This window comes from Salmo trutta, chromosome 36, assembly GCF_901001165.1.
Source record: "Salmo trutta chromosome 36, fSalTru1.1, whole genome shotgun sequence".
NCBI lineage: Eukaryota > Metazoa > Chordata > Actinopteri > Salmoniformes > Salmonidae > Salmo > Salmo trutta.
The window spans coordinates 3,033,238-3,051,144 of record NC_042992.1 but is presented as its reverse complement, the minus strand read 5'-3'; the positions used below and the strand labels follow the sequence as shown (position 1 = coordinate 3,051,144).

General features: G+C 42.8%; 1 protein-coding gene across 1 annotated transcript in view; it reads left to right on the top strand.

The window, feature by feature from the left end:
- The window catches only part of csmd2 (CUB and Sushi multiple domains 2), a 338,221-nt gene that overhangs the window by 96,133 nt on the left and 224,181 nt on the right, over nucleotides 1-17,907 (top strand). The window contains exons 16-19 of the mRNA XM_029734626.1: nucleotides 3,055-3,243; nucleotides 4,008-4,124; nucleotides 11,423-11,638; nucleotides 15,202-15,390. Coding sequence (XP_029590486.1) covers nucleotides 3,055-3,243; nucleotides 4,008-4,124; nucleotides 11,423-11,638; nucleotides 15,202-15,390 — 711 coding nt within the window. The remainder of the gene's footprint in view (nucleotides 1-3,054; nucleotides 3,244-4,007; nucleotides 4,125-11,422; nucleotides 11,639-15,201; nucleotides 15,391-17,907) is intronic.

The window sequence follows — 17,907 nt, the reverse complement described above, 5'->3', positions numbered from 1 at the left end:
TCTGAGAAAAATGTTTATGTATAATATCTGAAAATGTAGCTAGCTAGACTCTGTTACCCGTATACATGGATGAACGCTTCTCCCTCTCTGTCGCGGATGCCATGGTTACCCTTAGCTTGAAGATGTAATCCGGGGACAGGTGTTTTATATAACAGCATTCAGTGTTCTCTTTTCAACTCCCTCCGCATTTACAATTAAACCTTCAGATTTTTTAAATCTCATTAGCTATCATACTCTGCTTCCACCAGGCATTCCACTGATTTCAAAACTCGGTCCTCCAGAAAGGGGAGAGTCTTAGCAACACTTTTGCACTACTTCATGATATCTTTCAAAAAACCTGTGTTAGAAAGGATACCTACACATTCTGAAGGCGTGCTTCACGGTAACTTAATCCGAACTCATCTCTCTGCATTATCTCAGCCAATCACATGGCTAGCGGGAATGTTTCTGGCTTGTTCTGCTAAAAATGGCATTTTGATTAAAAAAAAAAAGTTTACGTTCAAATGGCTCCTGTGAAGTAGTGATGCGTGACATAGTGACAAACTTAGTTTCTTGAAATGTGTCACATACGGTGTTTTTATTCCACTGCTATAATCATGCCAGGTCCCTGACTGAGCTAGAAACATGCCAGGTCTCTGGCTGAGCTTTAATCATGCCAGGTCCCTGACTGAGCTATAATCATGCCAGGTCCCTGACTGAGCTAGAAACATGCCAGGTCCCTGACTGAGCTATAAACATGCCAGGTCTCTGGCTGAGCTTTAATCATGCCAGGTCCCTGACTGAGCTATAATCATGCCAGGTCCCTGACTGAGCTATAATCATGCCAGGTTCCTGACTGAGCTATAATCATGCCAGGTCCCTGACTGAGCTAGAAACATTTCAGGACAGGTCCCTGACTGAGATATAAACATGCCAGGTCCCTGACTGAGCTATAATCATGCCAGGTCCCTGACTGAGCTATAATCATGCCAGGTCCCTGACTGAGATATAATCATGCCAGGTCTCTGGCTGAGCTATAATCATGCCAGGTCCCTGACTGAGATATAATCATGCCAGGTCTCTGACTGAGCTATAATCATGCCAGGTCCCTGACTGAGCCATAATCATGCAAGGTCCCTGACTGAGATATAATCATGCCAGGTCCCTGACTGAGATATAATCATGCCAGGTCCTTGACTGAGCTATAATCATGCCAGGTCCCTGACTGAGATATAAACATGCCAGGTCATTGACTGAGATATAATCATGCCAGGTCTCTGACTGAGCTATAAACATGCCAGGTCTCTGACTGAGCTATAATCATGCCAGGTCCCTGGCTGAGATATAAACATGCCAGGTCTCTGACTGAGCTATAATCATGCCAGGTCTCTGACTGAGCTATAATCATGCAAGATCTATGACTGAGCTATAATCATGCCAGGTCTCTGACTGAGCTATAATCATGCCAGGTCCCTGACTGAGATATAAACATGCCAGGTCTCTGACTGAGCTATAATCATGCCAGGTTTCTGACTGAGCTATAATCATGCCAGGTCCCTGACTGAGATATAAACAAGCCAGGTCATTGACTGAGATATAATCATGCCTTCACCACCTGGGGGCTGCCTGGCAGGAAGTCCAGGACCCAGTTGCACAGGGCAGGGTCGAGGCCCAGGGTCTCAAGCTTAATAATGAGTTTGGAGTGCACTATGGTGTTGAATGCTGTAGTCAATGAACAGCATTCTTACATAGGTATTCCTCTTCTCCAGATGGGATAGAGCAATGTGCAGTGTGATGGCGATTGCGTCGTATGTGGACCTATTGGACTTGGTGGCAGGTAGCCTAGTGGTTAGAGCGTTGGACTAGTAATTGAAAGGTTGCTAGATCAAATCCCTGAACTGACAAGGTAAAAATCTGTCGTTCTGCCCCTGAACAAGGCAGTTAACCCACTGTTCCTAAGCCGTCATTGAAAATAAGAATTTGTTCTTAACTGACTTGCCTAGTTAAATAAAGGTAAAAATAAATAAATTGGGGTGATAAGCAAACTGAAGTGGGTCTAGGGTATCAGGTAGGGTGGAGGTGATATGATCCTTGACTAGCCTCTCAAAGCACTTCATGATGACAGAGGTGAGTGCTACGGGACGATAGTAATTTAATTCAGTTACGTTAGCTTTCTTGGTAACAGGAACAATGGTGGCCATCTTGAACCTTAGTAACCCTTAGTCACACCACACTCTCTGCTTTACCTGACTCAGCTTAGTAACCCTTAGTCACACCACACTCTCTGCTAGGCTTTAATAATTCACCATGGCTACTGCACCACTCAGACAGAAACAGGGACAGGTATGTGTGTAGGAGAGATCACTTTTAGTTGGTCCCTGTATTCAAAACAAAAAACCGACAGGAAGTTGTGCAAGAGTTTTAGTTTGCGTTCCAAATGGCACCCTTCTCCGTATGGACCCTGGTCAAAAGTACTTTAGTTTAGTTTATTAATTTGAAGTAAAAAAAAAAAAAAACAATCACACATATAACTTGAAAAAGCCATAAGTGCACATGAGTTAAATCATGGAGGACAACACACAATAAAGTCTGGGACTTGTTTCCATTGCGGTCCTCTTGGTGTAGAGAATAGTGTGCCATTTGGTACACGACCTTAGTGCGTCATGGTACTGAATAAATGCCTTTTAGTATGTCACACTGTTACACCGGTCCATTTGAGATAGGTGTTGAACCTGAAATACAGAATGACGCAATCAAAATGGGATGTGGTATTGTGGCGTAGGGAAGAGGGGTGTGTGTGTGTGCGGGTGCGCATGTGTGTGTGTGCGTGTGTGTGTGTGTCTCTGTGTGTGTGTGTGCACGTGTGTGCGTGTGTATAATAACCCGTGTGTGTGTGTGTGTGTGTGTGTGTGTGTGTGTGTGTGTGTGTGTGTGTGTGTGTGTGTGTGTGTGTGTGTGTGTGTGTGTGTGTGTGTGTGTGTGTGTGTGTGTGTGTGTGTGTGTAATAACCTGTGTGTGTGTTTGTGTGTGTGCGTGTGTGTGTGTGTAGTAACCCCAGTGTGTTTTCCTCCTCAGCTCTACAGCTACAGTCAGATCACTGTGTCGACCCTGGCATCCCCGTCAACGGCCAACGCCATGGCAACGACTTCTACGTGGGTGCCTTGGTAACGTTCAGCTGTGACGCGGGGTACTCCCTCAGCGACCCAGAACCCCTGGAGTGTGAACCAAACTTCCAGTGGTGTCGACCCCTGCCCAGCTGTGATGGTACGGCCCGATTTCTGAATTCTGTTCACAAAATGGCGCCCAGGTTAGCTCCAGGTGGAAGTTTCCCTTTGTCATACAGTAACGCTAGGATAATCTTATGACTTCCCTATATCTAACTTTAACCGTTGGGGGGGGGGGGAATCTTGAAACGGACCCTAAATCAGTGTTCAGGGCCCTATTATGTAGTGTCTGAATGTATCCTCAAAGTGACAGCCTTTTCGCAAATACTTCTATATCAGATGCTATATTCACTTTATTCTCTGAGTATTTGGCAACTAGACAAGTCTTTCTAGATGTTTCCTACCCTCTAAAATGTTCATCTCTTTTTTTTTTCCACTGTAAAATATTTTTATCTATGACTCGCCTTCCTATTTCACTGTAAAGGCTTTTATATTTAAGGCCAGTATTGATTTCCTCTTCCTGTATAATGATATTGATGATATCCCCCTCTCTGTATATGTCCTTCAGAAGGGCACTGCTAGTAAACTGCATTGTAGTGCATGGTGAAACCTGGGGACATTTCATTAAGTGTAGTTTTAGTATCTACCAATACTGTCTCTGTCTGTCCCCCTCTCTGTCTCTCTCTCTTTCTCTCTCTCTCTCTCTCTCTCTTTCCCTCTCTGTCCCTCTCTCTCTCTCTCTTTCGCTCTCTCACTCTCTCTTTCGCTCTCTCTTTCACTCTCTCGTTCTCTCTCTATCTAACCCTCCTCTCTTTATGCCTCCCGCCCTCCCTCGCCTCCCCCTTCCTCCCCCTCTCTCTGCAGCGTTGTGTGGAGGTTATATTCAGGGTAACACCGGTACCATCCTCTCTCCGGGGTTTCCAGACTTCTATCCTCACAACCTCAACTGCACCTGGATGATAGAGTCCTCCCACGGCAAAGGTGAGCAGGGCCATTCCTGTCTACATGCTTTCAGTCTGATTCAATTTCAATTTCACTGACATTGTCATTTCATTTATCAGGTCCTACAAAGAATGCTGGTACATCCCTGCACCGCTGATACCCAACCCCCCAGTCACATCACTATTAAAGTTATTTCCTCTTCATAAAGTATCTTGGTTTCCTCTTCATGAAGTATCTTGGTTTCCTCTTCATAAAGTATCTTGGTTTCCTCTTCATAAAGTATCTTGGTTTCCTCTTCATGAAGTATCTTGGATTCCTCTTCATAAACTATCTTGGTTGCCCAACCCCCATCACATGACTATTAGATCTAGCACCACATGTGAAACCTGTGTAGGCTATAGGTTATGTGTAGGCATCTAGATTCAATCTTGAAATTTTTTTTGTCTGAGCGAATGGTTGTTGGGCTTTAACAGAATGATAATAGTTTATACACTGTAAATTGACCGCAACTAAGCCCCAAAAGAGATTGTATTGGAAAATAACAATCATTTCACACCTTGATTACATTGAGACACGGTCATGTCTTATTTTTTAGTGGGGGGATACAGATTTCCTGAAATTATCAAATGTTTTGCTGAAATCCTGATGATTTAAATAAAAAAATCTTTAACCAAAAATAACTAACCCCCCCATGTATAAAATAGTAAAAATATAGAAAAATTCTGAATGAGTAGGTGTGTGCAAACTTTTAACTGATACTAACGTTTTAGAACACCTACTCATTCAAGGGTTTTTCTATATTTTTACTATTTTCTACATTGTAGAATATTAGTGAAGACATCAAAACTATGAAACAACACATATGGAATCATGAAGTAACGAAAAAAGTTACTTCACTCTCCTTCTTGGTCAAATAGCCCTTACACAGCTTGGAGGTGTGTTGGGTCATTGTCCTGTTGAAAAACAAATGATAGTCCACCTAAGTGCAAACCAGATGGGATGGCGTATCGCTGCAGAATGCTGTGGTAGCCAGGCTGGTCAAGTGTGCTTGAATTCTAAATAAATCACAGACAGTGTCACCAGCAATGCACCCCCACACCATCACACCTCCCCCTCCATGCTTCACGGTGGGAACAACACATGCGGAGATCATCCGTTCACCTACTCTGCGTCTCACAAAGACGTGGCGGTTGGAACCAGATATCACAAATTTGGACTCGTGTTTCTTGGCCCAAGCAAGTCTCTTCTTCTTAATGGTGTCATTTAGTAGTGGTTTCTTTGCAGCAATTCCACCATGAAGGCCTGATTCACGAAGTCTCCTCTAAACAGTTGATGTTGAGATGTGAATGACTGTTACTTGAACTCTGTGAAGCATATATTTGGGCTGCAATTTCTAATGAACTTATCCTCTGCAGCAGAGGTAACTCTGTGTCTTCCTTTCCTGTGGCGGTCCTCATGAGAGCCAGTTTCATTATTGCGCTTGATGGTTATTGTGACAGGACTTGAAGAAACTTTCAAAGTTCTTGAAGTCCACCTTTTAAAGTAATGATGGACTGTCATTTCTCCTTGCTTATTTGAGCTGTTCTTGTCATTATTGGGACCTGGTCTTTAAACAAATATGGCTATCTGCTGTATACCGCCCCTGTCTTGACTCAACACAACTGATTGAATCAAACGCTTTAAGAAGGAAAGAAATTCCACAAAAACTTTTAACAAGGCACACCTGTTAATTGAAATACATTCCAGGTGACTACCTTATTATGCTGGTTGAGAGAATGCCAAGGATGTGCAAAGCTGTCATCAAGGCAAAGGGTGGCTACTTTACCACTGATAAATCCACTATAATTGAGAATTTCAATAAGCATTTTTCTACGGCTGGCCATGCTTTCCACCTGGCTACCTCTACCGCGGTCAACAGCACTGCACCCCCCCACAGCTACTCGCCCAAGCCTTCCCCATTTCTCCTTCTCCCAAATCCAGTCAGCTGATGTTCTGAAAAATCTGGACCCCTACAAATCAGCCGGACTAAACAATCTGGACCTTTTCTTTCTAAAAGTATCTGCCGAAATTGTTGCAACGCCTATTACTAGCCTGTTCAACCTCTCTTTTGTGTCGTCTGAGATTCCCAAAGATTGGAAAGCAGCTGCGGTCATCCCCCTCTTCAAAGAGGGGGACACTCTTTACTCAAACTGCTACAGACCTATATCTATCCTACCCTGCCTTTCTAAGGTCTTTGAAAGCCAAGTCAACAAACAGATTACCGACCATTTCGAATCCCACCGCATCTTCTCCGCTATGCAATCTGGTTTCAGGGCTGGTCATGGGTGCACCTAAGCCACGCTCAAGGTCCTAAACGATATCGTAACCACCATCGATAAGAAATAATACTGTGCTGCCGTATTCATTGACCTGGCCAAGGCTTTCGACACTGTCAATCATCACATCCTCATCGGCAGGCTCAATAGCCTTGGTTTCTCAAATGATTGCCTCGCCTGGTTCACCAACTACTTCTCTGATAGAGTTCAATGTGTGAAATCGGATGGCCTGTTGTCCGGGCCTCTGGTAGTCTCTATGGGGGTGCCACAGGGTTCAATTCTAGGGCCAACTCTTTTCTCTGTATACATCAATGATGTCTCTCTTGCTGCTGGTGAGTCTCTGATCCACCTCTACGCAGACGATACCATTCTGTATACGCCTGGCCTTTCTTTGGACACTGTGTTAAAACCTGTTAGGGCTAGGGGGCAGTATTTGCACGGCCGGATAAAAAAACGTACCCGATTTAATCTGGTTACTACTCCAGCCCAGTAACTAGAATATGCATATAATTATTGGCTTTGGATAGAAAACACCCTCAAGTTTCTAAAACTGTTTGAATGGTGTCTGTGAGTATAACAGAACTCATATGGCAGTTAAAACCCTGAGACAAATCCTGACAGGAAACTGAAATCTGATGTGTGGATATTACTTCAAGCATTTGCCATTGAAACACACGGGCTTGCGATTCATTTAGCACTTCCTATGGCTTCCACTAGATGTCCCCAGTCTTTACAAAGTGGTTTGAGCCTCCTACCATCAAAATTGACTGAAAGAGAGGATGTTTATCTTGGTCACAGGGGATGGGCCATTACCATTGTGACGTCGGCGCCCATGGGTACTCTCCCTTTTCGAAACGTTTTGAAAGACAATGCAACCGTCCCAATGGAATATTATTGAAGCCCTGGTTGAAAAAGCCCCTAAAGATTTATGTTATACAACGTTTGACATGTTTGAATGAACTTAAATATATATTTTTTGCTCATTCCTGACGACAAGTCAGACGCATATGGTATATTTTCACTAGCCTTCGGAGCGCGCTAATACTATTGGGAAATAAATTATTAACTTTTTTGAACAAAACTACATTTGTTATGGACCTGGGATTCCTAGAAGTGCCTTCTGATAAAGATAATCAAAGGTAAGGGATTATTTACAATAGTATTTTTGATGGTTGATCGTTCCAAGATGGCTCAAAACATGTATAGCCTAGACTATTTTTCTGAGCATACCACGTCGTTTATTGCCAAGTGTGATTTCCCAGTAAAGTTATTTTTAAATCTGGCCAAGAGATGGCATTCAAGACATGTTAATCTATAAGTCTTTGAATGACAATATTACATTTTAACAATGTTTTCGAATAGTAATTTTGTAAATTGTAGCGCTAATAAACCGGAAACATTTGAGGCAAAAGATTTTCTGAACGTCATGCGCCGATGTAAAGTGCTGTTTTTATATATAAATATGAACTTTATCGAACAAAAAATGCATGTGTTGTGTAACATGATGTCCTAGGAGTGTCATCTGATGAAGGTTGTCAAAGGTTAGTGCTGCATTTAGCTGTGTTTTGGGTATTTGTGATGCATGCTAGTTGCTTTGAAAATGGCTGTGTGATTATTTCTGGCTGGGTACTCTGCTGACATAATCTAATGTTTTGCTTTTGCTGTAAAGCCTTTTTGAAATCGGACAACGTGGTTCGATTCAGGAGAGGTGTATCTATAAAACGGTGTAAAATAGTCATATGTTTGAGAAATTGAAGTTATAGCATTTATGAGGTTTTGCATTTAGCGCGAAGCAATTCCACTGGCTGTTGATTAGGGTGGGACGCAAGCGTTCCACTGGCCCAGAGAGAAGCTTCAATGCCATACAACACTCCTTCCGTGGCCTCCAACTGCTCTTAATTACAAGTAAAACTAAATGCATTCTCTTTAACCGATTGCTGCCCGCACCTGCCCGCCCGTCCAGAGTACTGACTGAGAATATGTGGACAACTACAAATACCTAGGTGTCTGGTTAGACTGTAAACTCTCCTTCCAGACTCACATCAAACATCTCCAATCCAAAGTTAAATCTAGAATTGGCTTCCTATTTTGCAACAAAGCATCCTTCACTCATGCTGCCAAACGTACCCTCATAAAACTGACCATCCTACCGATCCTCGACTTCGGCGATGTCATTTACAAAATAGCCTCCAATTACCTACTCAATAAACTGGATGCAGTCTATCACAGTGCCATCCGTTTTGTCATCAAAGCCTCATATACTACCCACCATTGCGACCTGTATGCTCTCGTTGGCTGGCGCTCACTTCATACTCGTCGCCAAACCCACTGGCTCCAGGTCATCTACAAGACCCTGCAATGTAAAGTCCCCCCTTATCTCAGCTCACTGGTCACCATAGCAGCACCCACCTGTAGCACGCGCTCCAGCAGGTATATCTCTCTGGTCACCCCCAAAGCCAATTCCTCCTTTGGCCGTCTCTCCTTCCAGTTCTCTGCTGCCAATGACTGGAACGAACTACAAAAATCTCTGAAACTGGAAACACTTATCTCCCTCACTAGCTTTAAGCACCAGCTGTCAGAGCAGCTCACAGATCACTGCACCTGTACATAGCCCATCTATAATTTAGCCTAAACAACTACCTCTTCCCCTACTGTATTTATTTATTTATTTATTTTGCTCCTTTGCACCCCATTATTTCTATTTCTACTTTGCACTTTTTCCCACTACAAATCTACCATTCCAGTGTTTTACTTGCTATATTGTATTTACTTTGCCACCATGGCCTTTTTTTGCCTTTACCTTCCTTATCTCACCTCATTTGCTCACATTGTATATAGACTTATTTTTCTACTGTATTATTGACTGTATGTTTGTTTTACTCCACATGTAACTCTGTGTTGTTGTATGTGTCGAACTGCTTTGCTTTATCTTGGCCAGGTCGCAATTGTAAATGAGAAGTTGTTCTCAACTTGCCTACCTGGTTAAATAAAAGTGAAATAAATAAATACACTTTGACGAATCTCAAATACAAGTTATTTTTTTATTTGTTTAACACTTTTTTGGTTACTAAATGATTCCATTTGTGTTATTTCATAGTTTTGATGTCTTCACTATTATTCTGCAATGTATACAATAATACAATATTATGAAAAGCCCTTTAATGAGTAGGTGAGTCCAACATTTTGAATGGTTCTGTATATTTGTATAAAATCACTTTTGTTTAATTGAGACACATTATATTGGACTCCCTTGTGGAAATACATGATGGGTAATTGTGTTGTTTGCGTGCTAAAATACACCAGCACAACCATTGTCATCGACATTTGTCTTCTTCCCCTGGTGAAGGCTGTTGAAGTCTATTGAAGGCTGTTAAAAGCTGGTGAAAGCTGGTGAAAGCTGGTGAAGGCTGTTGAAGTCTTTTGAAGTCTATTGAAGGCTGGTGAAGGCTACTGAAGGCTACTGAAAGCTGGTGAAAGCTGGTGAAGGCTGGTGAAGGCTGGTGAAGGCTGGTGAAGGCTGGTGAAGACCAGTGAAGTCTGTTGAAGTCTATTGAAGGCTGGTGAAGGCTGGTGAAGGCTGGTGAAGGCTGGTGAAGGCTGGTGAAGGCGGTTGAAGGCGGGTGAAGGCGGGTGAAGGCTGTTGAAAACTGTTGAAGGCTCGTGAAGGCTGGTGAATGCTGTTGAAGGCTGTTATTTTGCTTTTGTAACACAGAACCATGGTCTGCTCAGATTCCATTGTTCTCTCAGAGTGGCTCCTACTCTCTCCTGTAGTTTACACATTTTATTAGACTTTCTGTTACAGCTCCTTGTCGGGAATTGTGTTTGTGCAGTTGAAGGAATACAGCCAAGCAAACCCTAAAATAGGTTCTACTGTCACGTTGGCATGAAGGATCGGGAGACAGACGCAGGAATGCATAAGAGGAGTTTTTATTTTACCCAAATTACGGCGTGCCGACCAAACAAACACGTAACAAAACACAGGGTTGAAACCCAAACAAAAGAGCCTCGAATAAATAACACACGATAATTAACACACGGGACGAGACCTGTAATCATCTGGCAATCCACAAGGGCACGAAAGCCCAAAACACACAGCGCAGGTACTCACACGCACCAACAGACATTGTAACAATAATGGACCGTCCAATGGAAACCAAAGGGCACATATATACAAATACTAACCAGTGGGAATAGGGGTCAGGTGTGTGTGATGAAAGTTCCGGAGGAATCTGTGACATCAGCTATATTTCATACACCCAAGCCAACGCTAAAACAGATTCTACTGTATTTGATACAGCCAAGCCAACGCTAAAATAGATTCTACTGTATTTGATACACCCAAGCCAACGCTAAAATAGATTCTACTGTATTTGATACAGCCAAGCCAACTCTAAAACAGATTCTACTGTATTTGATACAGCCAAGCCAACGCTAAAATAGATTCTACTGTATTTGATACAGCCAAGCCAACACTAAAATAGATTCTACTGTATTTGATACAGCCAAGCCAATGCTAAAATAGATTCTACTGTATTTGATACAGCCAAGCCAACGCTAAAATAGATTCTACTGTATTTGATACAGCCAAGCCAATGCTAAAATAGATTCTACTGTATTTGATACAGCCAAGCCAACACAAAAATAGATTCTACTGTATTTGATACAGCCAAGCCAACACTAAATAGATTCTACTGTATTTGATACAGCCAAGCCAACGCTAAAATAGATTCTACTGTATTTGATACAGCCAAGCCAACTCTAAAATAGATTCTACTGTATTTGTCTTCTGAAAGGTTCCATCAAGTGTTAGAAACCATCAGATTCAGCTGTACAAACACATGATCCATGCTGACTCTTCTCCTGCTCTTTCTCTCTCTCTCTCTCTCTCTCTCTCTGTTTATATATCTCTCTCTCTCTCTCTATGTTTCTCTCTCTCTCCTGCCCAACAGGATGAATGTAGCTGACTCTTCTCCTGTTCTCTCTCTCTCTCTCTCTCTCTCTCCCTCTCTCCTGCCCCAACAGGTGTCCAGTTCACCTTCCATACATTCCACCTAGAGTCTCCACATGACCACCTGTTGGTGACAGAGAACGGCAGCTTCCCCGAGCCCCTGTGGAGACTAACGGGCTCAACACTGCCCCCTACCCTCAGTGCAGGCCTGTATGGGAACTACACCGCTCAGATACGCTTCCTCTCAGACTTCTCAGTCTCCTACGAGGGATTCAACATCACCTTCTCAGGTAGGGGTTGGGGCAGCATTCTCAGGTAGGGGTTGGGGCAGCATTCTCAAGTAGGGGTTGGGGCAGCATTCTCAGGTAGGGGTTGGGGCAGCATTCTCAAGTAGGGGTTGGGGCAGCATTCTCAGGTAGGGGTTGGGGCAGCATTCTCAAGTAGGGGTTGGGGTAGCATTCTCAGGTAGGGGTTGGGGCAGCCTTCTCAGGTATAGATTGAGGCAGCCTTCTTAGGTAGGGGTTGGGGTAGCATTCTCAGGTAGGGGTTGGGGCAGCCTTCTCAGGTATAGATTGAGGCAGCATTCTTAGGTAGGGGTTGGGGCAGCATTCTTAGGTAGGGGTTTGGGGCAGCATTCTCAGGTAGGGGTTGGGGCAGCATTCTCAGGTAGAGTTTGGGGTAGCATTCTCAGGTTGGGGTTGGGGCAGCATTCTCAGGTAGGGGTTGGGGCAGCCTCTGCTTGTGATTGAAAGTGAACTTTGATTCAGCTACAGTGAGGGAAAAAAAGTATTTGATCCCCTGCTGATTTTGGTACGTTTGCCCACTGATAAAGAAAGGATAAGTCTATAATTTTAATGGTAGGTTTATTTGAACAGTGAGAGACAGAATAACAACAAAAAAATATAGAAAAACGCATATCAAAAATGTTATAAATTGATTTGCAGTTTAATGAGGGAAATAAGTATTTGACCCGCTCTCAATCAGAAAGATTTCTGGCTCCCAGGTGTCTTTTATACAGGTAACGAGCTGAGATTAGGAGCACACTCTTAAAGGGAGTGCTCCTAACCGCAGCTTGTTACCTGTAAAAAAGACACCTGTCCACAGAAGCAATCAATCAGATTCCAAACTCTCCACCATGGCCAAGACCAAAGAGCTCTCCAAGGATGTCAGGGACAAGATTGTAGACCTACACAAGGCTGGAATGGGCTACAAGACCATTGCCAAGCAGCTTGGTGAGATGGTGACAACAGTTGGTGCGATTATTCGCAAATGGAAGAAACACAAAAGAACTGTCAATCTCCCTCGGCCTGGGGCTCCATGCAAGATCTCACCTCGTGGAGTTGCAATGATCATGAGAACGGTGAGGAATCAGCCCAGAACTACACGGGAGGATATTGTCAATGATCTCAAGGCAGCTGGGACCATAGTCACCAAGAAAATAATTGGTAACACACTACGCCATGAAGGGCTGAAATCCTGCAGCGCCCGCAAGGTCCCCCTGCTCAAGAAAGCACATATACATGCCCGTCTGAAGTTTGCCAGTGAACATCTGAATGATTCAGAGGACAACTGGGTGAAAGTGTTGTGGTCAGATGAGACCAAAATGGAGCTCTTTGGCATCAACTCAACTCGCCATGTTTGGAGGAGGAGGAATGCTGCCTATGACCCTAAGAACACCATCTCCACCGTCAAACATGGAGGTGGAAACATTATGCTTTGGGGGTGTTTTTATGCTAAGGGGACAGGACAACTTCACCGCATCAAAGGGACGATGGACGGGGCCATGTACCATCAAATCTTGGGTGAGAACCTCCTTCCTTCAGCCAGGGCATTGAAAATGGGTCATGGATGGGTATTCCAGCATGACAATGACCCAAAACACACGGCCAAGGCAACAAAGGAGTGGCTCAAGAAGAAGCACATTAAGGTCCTGGAGTGGCCTAGCCAGTCTCCAGATCTTAATCCCATAGAAAATCTGTGGAGGGAGCTGAAGGTTCGAGTTGCCAAACGTCAGCCTCGAAACCTTAATGACTTGGAGAAGATCTGCAAAGAGAAGTGGGACAAAATCCCTCCTGAGATGTGTGCAAATCTGGTGGCCAACTACAAGAAACGTCTGACCTCTGTGATTGCCAACAAGGGTTTGCCACCAAGTATTAAGTCATGTTTTGCAGAGGGGTCAAATACTTATTTCCCTCATTAAAATGCAAATCAATTTATAAAAATGTTGACATGCGTTTTTCTGGATTTTTGTTGTTGTTATTCTGTCTCTCACTGTTCAAATAAACCTACCATTAAAATTATAGACTGATCATTTCTTTGTCAGTGAGCAAATGTACAAAATCAGCAGGGGATTAAATACTTTTTTCCCTCACTGTAGATCAGAGATACTATATCTACTATATACTATATCTCTTACCATATAGACCAGAGATACTATATCTATTACCACATAGATCAGAGATACTATATCTATTACCATATAGATCAGAGATACTATATATATTACCACATAGATCAGAGATACTATACTCCTCACTGTATAACTGTAGGAGCATGGTTTCTTATTTGTCTCGAAGGACCATGAGATAGAGCTATAAAGCTTTACAGAGGAATATTTGGATAATACTGAGAGAATAACCTATTGTAGGATGTAATGCATTTGTAGATCCACCAAAAAAAACTAATATGAGTGTCTGTGTGTATTTGTGTGCCTCCCTATTCGTCTAGAAGGAACATGAAACTATCTTGTTCCCAGATCTGTTTTTTTTTTTTTTGTCTTGTGGTTGTTGTCATGCCACAATGACCATATGAGTTGACCACACAGCACACACTGATGTGGTACCAGGCTAGTTTCAATGAGCCAGATAGGAAGACAGGCAACCATTGAAACTGAGCTACAGTGAGCTCTGAAAATATTGAGACAGTAACACGTTTTTCTTGTTGTTGTTTTGGCTCTGTACTCAGGCACATAATGATTGCGTCACAATTGTGACTTTACAAACTTGTTGGATGCATCTGCAGTTTGTTTTGGTTGTGTTTCAGATTATTTTGTGCCCGATAGAAATGAATGGAAAATAATGTATTGTGTCATTTTGGAGTCACTTTTATTACATAAGAACAGCATATATAGGAACACTTGACACCCAGTGTCATAACCATGTCATAACCATGACATATGTCATAACTGCTGACATAACTTTAGAAACATATTATATTCTTATTGAACAATAAAAGTGAATACAAAATGACACAATATATTATTTACCATTCATTTCTATTGGTGCACCAAATAATCTGTAACACAACCAAAACAAACATCAAATGGAACCAACAAGTTTGTAGAGTCACAAGCTTGATGTAATCATTGCGTGCTATGAATATAGGACCATATACTGCACTTTTTACTATTTTAATACACACAGAAGTGAATTTGTCCCAATACATTTAGTCTTTTAAAATGGGGGGTACTATGTACAAAAAAATGTTCATTTCTTAACGGTTCACCCGATAGGGATGAAATTACCCTCAAATTAAAGATGACAGTCAACCGTATCAAAATCCAAAGTGCTGGAGTACAGATCCAAAACAACAACAACAGCAGCTCACTGTAAATAGACGGTACAGCTGACTGTTTCGGTGATCATGGATCAACTACAAGAAATCCTATTGCAATGTATTATGGGTATCCGCAAAAAACAAATATGAAGTTGTCATCTTCACTAATGAAATATCCCTTTCTCCTCTCCTCTCCTCATCCTCTCCTCATCCTCTCCTCTCCTCTCCTCTCCTCTCCTCTCCTCATCCTCCTCTTCTCCTCTCCTCATCCTCATCCTCCTCCTCTCCTCTCCTCCAGAGTATGACCTGGAACCTTGTGAAGACCCGGGCGTTCCTCCCTACAGTACCCGTAAAGGGTTACAGTTTGGGGTGGGAGACGTGCTCATCTTCTCCTGTTTCCCTGGTTACCGTCTGGAGGGGCCGGCGAGGGTGACGTGTCTGGGTGGGCGGAGGAGGGTGTGGAGCTCCCCTCTGCCAAGGTGTGTTGGTAGGTGGTCACATGATTTAATTTGGCTTTGTTCACCCCCTCCCCACCCCGACCGACCTCACCTCATCGACACCTCGCCCAATCATGTACAGTACATCAATTTATACACACCTCATGTTCACTTACATTCATCCAGAAGACTGTCCTGCAAAACCCTCCCACAACCTTCAATTCAACTTTATATACCGCCACGTACCCTGATACACACTATCATACACTTCCCCTTCAACCACGTGTACAATCCCATACCGCACCAGAGAGTACTACTCATCAGGCTGGATTATGGAGATATAGAGAGTGGATTATGGAGATATAGAGAGATTATGGAGATATAGAGAGTGGATTATGGAGATATATAGAGATTATGGAGATATAGAGAGTGGATTATGGGATATATAGAGATTATGGAGATATAGAGAGTGGATTATGGAGATATAGAGAGTGGATTATGGAGATATATAGAGATTATGGAGATATAGAGAGTGGATTATGGAGATATAGAGAGTGGATTATGGAGATATATAGAGATTATGGAGATATAGAGAGTGGATTATGGAGATATATAGAGATTATGGAGATATAGAGAGTGGATTATGGAGATATATAGAGTGGATTATGGAGATATAGAGAGTGGATTATGGAGATATAGAGAGTGGATCATGGAGATATATAGATTGGATTATGATAGTATATAAAGTCTATTATGGTGATATAGAAAGTGGATTATAGAGATATAGACAATGGATTATAGAGATATAGACAATGGATTATAGAGATATAGACAATGGATTATAGAGATATAGAGAGTGGATTAAATTGTTGTAATGAGTGAGTTCTACAAAAGTCCAGCGCCACAACAGCAACAAAAAAACAGCATATTTTATGAGTAGGGGTATTCAAATCTCACCGAAAGATGTCCAGAGAACTGCTGGTTTCCTTTTCTACTTGATAATTAAATCCACCCACTTGGTGTCCCATTCTAAATCAGTTCCTTATTAGACGGGAGGAATGATAGTCAGCAGTGGAACTTGCTGCGAGGTCCAGATTAAAATTCAATGGTAATGTAGTGTTAAAATGAGCCCCTCATAATTCTTAGAATACAACTTTAACGTATGCACAACTAACTGGAGAGCCAGTGGAATCATACCAAGAGGAAAAAAGGCTTAAACTGTTACATTGAAATAGAGAAATACACTACATGACCAAAAGTATGTGGACACTGACTGGTCGAACATCTCATTACAAAAATCATGGGCATTAATATGGAGTTGGTCCCTCCTTTGCTGCTATAACAGCCTCCACTCTTCTGAGAAGACGTTCCACTAGATGTCCTCTTGGCGTTGTCATGCTGAAACAGGAAAGGGCCTTCCCCAAACTGTTGCCACAAAGTTGGAAGCACAGAATCGTCTAGAATATCATTGTATGCTGTAGCGTTAAGATTTGCATTCACAGGAACTAAGGGGTCTAGCCTGAACCATGACATACCTACAGCCCCAGACCATTATTCCTCTTCCACCAAACTTTACAGTTGGCACTATGTATTTGGGCAGGTAGTGTTCCCCTGGCATCCGCCAAACCCAGATTTGTCCGTCGGACTGCCAGATGGTGAAGCGTGATTCATCACTCCAGAGAACGTGTTTCCACTGTTCCAGATTCCAATGGCGGCGAGCTTTACACCACTCCAGCCAACGCTTGGCATTGCGCATGGTTATCTTAGGCTTGTGTGCTGCTGCTCGGCCATGGAAACCCATTTTATGAAGCTCCCGACAAACAGTTCTTGTGCTGACGTTGCTTCCAGAGGCAGTTTGGAACTCGGTAGTGAGGGTTGCAGCCGAGGACAGACAATTTTTACTTATTACACGCTTCAGCACTCGGCGGTCTCATTCTGTGAGCTTGTGTGGCCTACCACTTCGCGGCTGAGCCGTTGTTACTCCTAGACGTTTCCACTTCACAGTAACAGCACTTACAGTTGACCAGGGCAGCTCTAGCAGGGCAGGAATTTGACAAACTGACCTGTTGGAAAGGAGGCAACGCAATGGACGGTGTCACGTTGAAAATCACTGAGCGCTTCAGTAAGGTCATTCTACTGCCAATGTTTGTCTATGGAGATTGCACGGTGTCCACATACTGCTGTGTGTATATATATAGTGTATCTCAGAGGCCAGATCTCCTCCAATTATAGTATGAAATGGCTCGCAGGGACCAACTTTAGAAAGTAATTTGTCTAAACGTTGAAATTTTGACGTTCCAGTTGAATTTGTTTTTTTATTTTCTGTTATCTGGTCTTCTGCTTTTTCTATGTTTGGGAGAAACTGGGTCAGGCATCTACATGAATATGAGTTGCCGACTGGCTGGACGGTTTTCTGTTGTCCTTTTAATGGCACTGGATTTGAGTGGTTTTCTGTCTGCAGCGAGTTTCTATTTGACAGATCAAAATACTGTGAAAGTGTAGAAAGGGTCACAGATAGGTTGAACTCCATCCAGTCAGAGGTCACCAGTTCTCGTCTCTCCTACATT